The sequence below is a fragment of the Onychostruthus taczanowskii genome, unplaced genomic scaffold (assembly GCF_017590055.1).
Source record: "Onychostruthus taczanowskii isolate IOZ18803 unplaced genomic scaffold, ASM1759005v1 scaffold76, whole genome shotgun sequence".
NCBI classification, from domain to species: Eukaryota; Metazoa; Chordata; class Aves; order Passeriformes; family Passeridae; genus Onychostruthus; species Onychostruthus taczanowskii.
Genome location: NW_024505450.1, coordinates 728,173 through 735,556, shown reverse-complemented (window position 1 = coordinate 735,556; position 7,384 = coordinate 728,173). Strand labels below are relative to the sequence as shown.

General features: G+C 39.1%; 1 protein-coding gene across 5 annotated transcripts in view; it reads right to left on the bottom strand.

Moving 5' to 3' along the window:
- Nucleotides 1-36: 36 nt before the first annotated feature.
- USP47 (ubiquitin specific peptidase 47) overlaps nucleotides 37-7,384 on the bottom strand; it is a 52,529-nt gene continuing 45,181 nt past the window's right edge. For all 5 annotated transcript variants that reach the window (XM_041423260.1, XM_041423261.1, XM_041423258.1 and 2 more), the window contains 6 exons: nucleotides 6,469-6,584; nucleotides 5,649-5,767; nucleotides 4,048-4,178; nucleotides 2,641-2,688; nucleotides 2,408-2,538; nucleotides 37-1,445 (listed from right to left, as the gene is read on the bottom strand). In XM_041423260.1, coding sequence (XP_041279194.1) covers nucleotides 1,271-1,445; nucleotides 2,408-2,538; nucleotides 2,641-2,688; nucleotides 4,048-4,178; nucleotides 5,649-5,767; nucleotides 6,469-6,584 — 720 coding nt within the window. In that variant the 3' untranslated portion in view covers nucleotides 37-1,270. The remainder of the gene's footprint in view (nucleotides 1,446-2,407; nucleotides 2,539-2,640; nucleotides 2,689-4,047; nucleotides 4,179-5,648; nucleotides 5,768-6,468; nucleotides 6,585-7,384) is intronic.

Below are 7,384 nucleotides of genomic sequence, written 5' to 3'. Positions count from 1 at the left end.
CCATAATTTTTAAATAAAAAACACAGCATTTAATGATTAAAAGAACACAACAGAATGAACAAATGTTTTATTGGCATGTTCATTGTTGTAAACAGCATCTGGCATGAAAAAGTTTACCAAAATCTTTTGATTGTTATAAATTAGGTGGTTTTTCCAAAAACTATGGAGAATTGTTCTCTATTGATCTTTATGGACCAAAGCAAAAAATTGCTGTTCCTAGGCTTTGCAATGAAATCATGTTGACTGCATCAGTCTCTGCACCACAGCCTGAACTACTGAGTTCGTACGTTGAGGTGTTAAGAGGTTGCCCCAATATTTGACTACATATAGCTATGGAATCAACTCTGGGAGAAAATAAACTGACAGCAGGTGGAGAAGATGCAAACTTGTAATAGTCTTAAAAACAAAATGTACAAAAAGTAGCAGAACAGAACAAAAACTTCATTAACAAGGGGAAGTACAACCCTAAAGTACCCAGCATCGTCAAACATAAAATGAATACAAATTTAAATAGGCAACTATACTTCCAAATGTACACAACGAATGTTGATATGTGTAAAGAATAGCATGGTAAATAGCTGAACTGCAGTTGTGGTAAATGGATAGGGCAGATTTTATTTACACATCGAACGCAATACACTAGAGCTGCTCATCGGTAACCTATTAAAAACCACTTTACCTTACAACAGCACTTCTGCAAACAAACACGGCCTGCCAGCAGCTCCCTGCAGACACCTCTCAGACCCCCTGTTTTATGGAAGAATATTCTAAAACCTGACACTTGCAGCACTCCCACGCCCGGCCCTTCCCCGCTGCTTTCCTAGAACCAATGTGTTATCATTTATTCCACACTCTCTGATGAGGTAATGCGTGTATCAGTGAAACAAACAGAGAAAAGGATTCTTTCATGGCCTTTGCACAGCTTTTATTATTAAGCTATGAGTATCCTGTTGGAGGCTAGTTTCACTAGCTACTATGTGCACACTGTCCTCAACAATTTCCACTCGTTTCCCTCCCCGCCCACTTTTGAGTTCTAATCTTTTATTTGCACATCCCTTTTAGCTTTACAGTACATTTGACTATAGTGCACAACATGATTCCAATCCCACAGTGCCCAGCGGGGCCCTGCCTGCGGCCGGCACCGCCCGGCTGTGCTGGTGTCAGCGCTTTACACCTAATGAATGTCCTGCCGTAATGGCACTACACAGTAGTAGTGAACCTTTTGATTGGAAACAAAAAAAATTCCCCAGGGAAAATGCTATAGCAAGTATCAGTCTTGAGTCAAATCTTTATTTGGTGCTCCATCCAGATAAATTTTTAGTGCTTTTTCTTTACGGGGAGAGTAGGTTACCCGGTGTCCAGTTTTCTGGAGTCTGCTGCTTTCTTTTTTCATCAGTTCATTTCTTTGCTCATCTGTTAATTCCATTAATTCTTCAGTTTTATCCCTAAAACGTAAACATATGTTCAAATTCAGATCAATACGGTAACCACAAGGAGACTCCTGCTTTTTTTTCAGCTTGGAGCAACTTAGTAAAAACCACAACTAAGCATAATACTTCTCAGGGACTGGTTTCTTTTGCAGGAACAGGCAATGTGTCTAAACCTGCTTTTCCAGCAGAAACATTCAGTGTTCTGCCTGACTACAAACGAGGGCAAGAAACAAGTCCATACTCCTCCACCTCTCTTACTCCTATTCTTTATAGGCAACGACAGCTCTGCTCTGCTTTTGGTCTCAGTGCCAACAGCTGGAAGCAGTGTGCCAGCCAGTCCTTACCAGATGTTCTCCCAAATCATTTTCATCAGGACCAGCACATTATTAAGCGGCTGTTTTTCCCCAGCTCACATGCAATTATGCAAATTGCCACAGCAATGTGTCCATGAGGTTGCCCCACCAAGTTTGGGAGAAATGACAAAATTCAAGTTCTCAGTCCTCAACTCCTGCCCCAAGCTACTGCCACCAGCTGATCAACATTTCCCACATTTAACAGAATTTTTAGCATAAACAGGCTTTTTAAGAAGAATCCATACTAATTTCTCAAAGGAGTAAACTCAGACAATAAAATCCTTGCTCTCCAAAACCTGCAGCAAGACTCTCACTAACTCCAAATGGGATATGGTTCTATTTTAAGAAATTAAATCCAGAAACACACTCAAGCATAGCAACTAGCTTTAATTTCAGTGGTTCAGGAGGGAGGATTGAGTAAAAAGATGCAGTGTTTGTTTTCTTAACCTTAATTAATATTCAGGCTTTTAGGAAGCTGAGGAGCACAGATATTTCAGCTGAATGTTTCAAACCTTTTCTTTAAGGTAACAAAAAGTATTTTATGTTCCTGTCCATTACGTCACCTCACAAATGTTAACCACAGGTTTTTTTGTGTTGTTTATTACACTGTAATGAAATACATACCTATAAAATATTACTGCACCATCATCACAAATGTACAGGGGCCAGACATTCAATGTAGATACTTTCGGATTCCAGTCCAGGTCTTGATGAATCTCTAGTATGGAAATGTCGCAGGGAAAGGTTCCTCTACCCTGAAAAAAGCAATTACTTAGTGAATACAATAAAACTCATAATCACACATCTGTGCCATTAAAAGGTAAAAAATCTTACTTAAAAGGTAAAATCTTACTTACCTTTGCAAATTCAATGTTTTCTAAGGGTATTCCACTTATTTCACTTAGCTGTGAAGAGAAATGGTGGATTTAATACTATTCCAAAGCAACATTACACAGTGTCTACATGAAGTGAATAGTTGCCAAATCTAGAAGTTGAATTATCTGCAAGTCCTCCGATGTACAAAATTGGAGTGACAAGTAGGAATTCTTAACATTTCTGAAGTTACCAGTGTGTGTCACAAGTGACGCTTGCTGTGACAGCATTTCATCACACTTCTCTTAATACTGAAGGGGAGACAAAAAAAGTTCATAGAAATAATTAATTAATAACATTCAAGTTCCGAGATACAAAGAGACCAAGTGCCTCACGTTAAACCTTGTGTGACATGGAAGATGTTATCCAGTCAATCTGGAAGCAGGCACAGCTGGAAAATAGGCATGACTAGGACCCACCTCCACACACCTGCACTTCCTACCAGAACTTTAAGAAATAAAATTGCTCCCTGCAAATCAATTCTTAAGGCAAGAAAACAAAAGCAGCCGACTCTTTCTTCAGGCACAAGCGAGGAGGAATTCTGGACTGCATGCAAGAACCTGTAGTCATGACTTCATTTCATTTCCACGCAAGAAAGCGGCCCACAGCTTAACCTGTGTACAACACAAACCCAGCCTGTGAACTAACACCCCTCATTTATGAATTCTCAGGGTCACTGACACCAGCATTTGTACTGGCCTCAGCATCCAAGGTGGCCTCCTAACAACTGGGTATTGCCACGTATAAATAAACATTTCTCCAAGCATGGTACTCTGTGATACACTGGAAACAGTCTCAACAGGAGACTCTCCTGCTCCAGATTTCTGCTGGGATGACACAGGTCTGCTGTGACAGGTCTGCTTACCTGTCAGAGCATCCTGGCCATACCACAGCCATACCAAAACCAAACCACACCACAGCCATACTTCTTTCCAACCAAAACATAGTTCAGCCTACTTGATACAGCAACACCACTCAGCAACAGCTGTCAAATTCAAATATGAGGAGGCTGAAAGGTTTGGTATTTTGGAATAACAAAACATTAGCTTGAAAAAACACCAAGAGGCAATAGCTCAGCTTTTCTTTCATGTGTGTTTTTTGACGAAAAGGGATAAAGCTACTATTAAGCTGCTTAAACTTCAAGATGTGACTTCTTTTTTTGCATGTATTCACTTGAATACTTTCAGACCAGACCATTATGTGAAACTAAGAAGTAAATTGGTAGTTCATGTGGTTTGGTAATGGGATGGGATAGAATATCAGTTCCTGGAGAAAAATAACCATCATGCAACAAGATTTTTGGAGCTATGACGTCCCTCTGCTTCCCACCAGAGAACATCAATAAGGCTCTTGGTCATCACAAGAAACTTGCATCATACTACACATTTTACCTTCTCTTTTAATTCTTCAACACTGCTGCTTTCTAGTACTACTTCCTGGAAAGAATCTAATTTCATCTCTGATGGCCTCCATCGTCTTGATAAAACAGCAAGTTGTGACATGGATTTCATCTTTTCTACTCCTAGCAAAGAAAGAGAAATGTTTTTTTATTAACATTGCAAAATGTCCTATTTTAATTTAGGGTTTGTCCATAACTTAAAGATACTCTAATATGGAAGACTGCCCTAGAGATACATGCACAAATTAAGTAACCCAGTGTTCTGCAAGCAGTTCACTTGTAAAAAAGGGCAAGAGGAAAGGACTATGATTTAGTTGAAGTTTTCTGCTATCAGCTTCTAGAAATGAATTTTTCATGGGCAGAATCTCCTTGAAGCTATAAGGCACAGTTTTCCATAACATCCAGCTCAGTTATCCATGGCAGATCTATCCACCTAAGCAAAGGCTGACCCCAGATCCGGCATCTGCACGAGACCTTCCTCAGCCATCTGGTATTTATTCATGTGCTTCACCTCCTGTACCAAAATTAGCTTTTCCCTTTTAACTTCTAGATTTCCCTCACCAACTCCACACTCGTTATTGAAATCTTGTTTCCACCCACCACCTTCAAGAGTTTTAGTATGTGCTGCCTCCAGCCTTTTTATACCTTGTTCCAGGTTTCAGAGCTGTCTCTGGCTGATGGAACAGTACTGTTTATATTACAATTAGATAAGCAGAAGTGATATCCAAGGGCTGATTTATTTTTTATTAGTCTATAATTTTATCATCCAGCACGCAGAACATGAGGCTTAGACATTTATGTCTCACATTACAAGCTTGTTTTGCGTGAAACTGTTGCAGAACACTTGGAAGCCCTGTAATCTACAATCTGCCTGTGAGTTAGGTGGGCTGCAGTGGCTAAAGCTTTATCTCCAAGACCTACTCACTACAGAAACTGTACAGCATTTATCTAAATATAATAAAAATTTTAAACTGTAAAGTTTGAACTGCAGCAGGAGCTGATACCTATGTCCATCGGAATCTGCAGACTTCCTCAATCTCCCAGGTTCTTCTCAAATTTTGATACTTTCATTGGCATAATTTTGTTAAAACTGAAAATACCAGAATTGAACATAGCTCCCAAAATGCTTGACTAACAGCTAAGTGACACTTCTTAAACAAGGTATGCTTGGGAAGAAAATTCCTGAGTGAATGGAATTCACATTCCTCATCTATACATTAGCTGCATTATCTGTTAATCTAGAGGCCAAAGAGCATGGCTTACTTTTCTTACCCTTAAATTACATTTCTGAATTCAGAATCAAAATTTTAAGTGTATATGCAAAGGAATGCTTAAGAAATGGCATAATTTAAATGACAGTTAAGCAGAATTTCAGAAACATTCTGCTCTCTAATATTTGATTCCAAAATTGTTTTGATGAACAGAAGTTTTGGTTCCAAATTCCTCCATGACAGAATTATTTTTCAATCCTGTCTGAAAACTACTGAAAGACTGAACTGTTGTGCCAACTTAAATTATACGCAAGCATTATGTATCTGCATGCACGTATTTCAGCTACCTAGTCATCACCAATACTTAAAAATAAATCATTACCATCAAGTATTTCTAAGAAGACCTCCCAGTTGCTGGAAATATTGATATCTTCTTCATAGATATGATAATCCAGAAACACAGTGCCTGGATTCTTCCAGGTTTTCTTTCGTAGGCGAAACCTAAAATATATCACAAAAAACCCCAGTGAGTTTCTATTTGCTCATGAATGCTTAACACTGCCAGAGATCAAGACTGAGTATTTTCTGACAAAACTGAAATACTGCAACTCATTGATTCTTGGTGAAGTTTAACAGGAACAAGTTTAATGTTCAGAAACAGTCCTGACAGCAGAGCATCACTGCTACCTTAGTGCAGAATCATTCATAAACACAAGGGAAACAAGTCTGTATTCCACTTGCTCAATGCAGGAAATATATAGGGATTTAAAGGAAGAAAGCTGTTTCCTAATTAGGGATTACCCAATTACAGTAAAGGGCAGACAGCCCAGATCAGTGCTGTACACACACACACGATGCTGCACACGCAGTTTGCTGCAGTGATCTGTGCTGGGCTTGCATGTAGAGAGCAGGTGGCTCTTTTAAGAACTGATTTATTTCATGTTCCCCTTCCTGAAGGAAATAATTATTAAAGAGATCTAAAGCTGCAGACATGTTACACACAGCAATTCTGTGTAAATATTATCCCCTATAGAATTCATTCTGTGTGAGATGAAAGCCAAGAATTGCTGAATTAGTGTTTGTATTCACAAACTGCTTCAAAGACCATGGCAATTTATTTCTGCTTCTTTCATTACTTTCTTTCTCCACAAGAGAAAAGAAATCCCCAAACACATTTGAAAATGGTATTTCATCAGGTTTACCTGTCAATTGTCAAGTCTAGGCCACATTGTTCTCGAAGCTGAGGAAGCAGTTCCTCTTTGGACTGTCGGACAGTCATTCCTTTAGCAAAAACTGCATCCAGAAGAAACTTGCACGGCTGTAAATATAAATAAAAAAAGATAAAACACAGAATTCTACTGAACAGAAAACCGTACCTCTGTTTATGCTTTGTGACCAGTCCCATCCACCTGACAAAAAGATCAGTAGGCTTCTCGTTAACAAGGTAGGCAATGAATTAATTAAAATGGGGCGTAACTAATTAGTGTAGCCACAGCCCTTTGGCAGGGCACTCTGACTGCCTGTGCAAAAACGCTGCCTGTGCTGTGCTGCTAACTGCTACCACTACATTCACATTCCACACAATGGCAAAGGAACTTTCAAATTAAATAAACCACATCATCATAAAAATGCCAACTTTCTTGGCTTTCATGATCACACATAGCTCCATCCATGGAAGCTGCTTTTAAATTTATCTTCTTCCCTGCTTTAGCAGTTCAGCTTAGTCTCTTATCCATTATTAATAGATATTCTGCAGTTTTGTCCAAAAAATAAAATTAAAGTGCATAAAAAGTCAACTTTTAAAGACTGCAATCTACAGTCTACTTCTATCCAGTCTACAGTCTGTATAACCACATCTGCATTTTTCATGTCCCAGAAGATGTAAGAAGCTTATGAGCTGCTTTACTGCAAGAGGCACTTTTGTTTCAAGCTTGCCTTGTGCAGAGGGGACCATTACCCAGAGAGCCCTCCTGACAAGCACTATCTGCAGCACATGAACAGGATGAATTAGGTCAGTTCAGCCACAAGCTGTGGAGTTTCTTCTTTGGAGTTTGTTCTTCAGAGAGAATGCTGCATGACTGTCACACATTTAAGGGAAACAAAGAAACAATTCCCTTA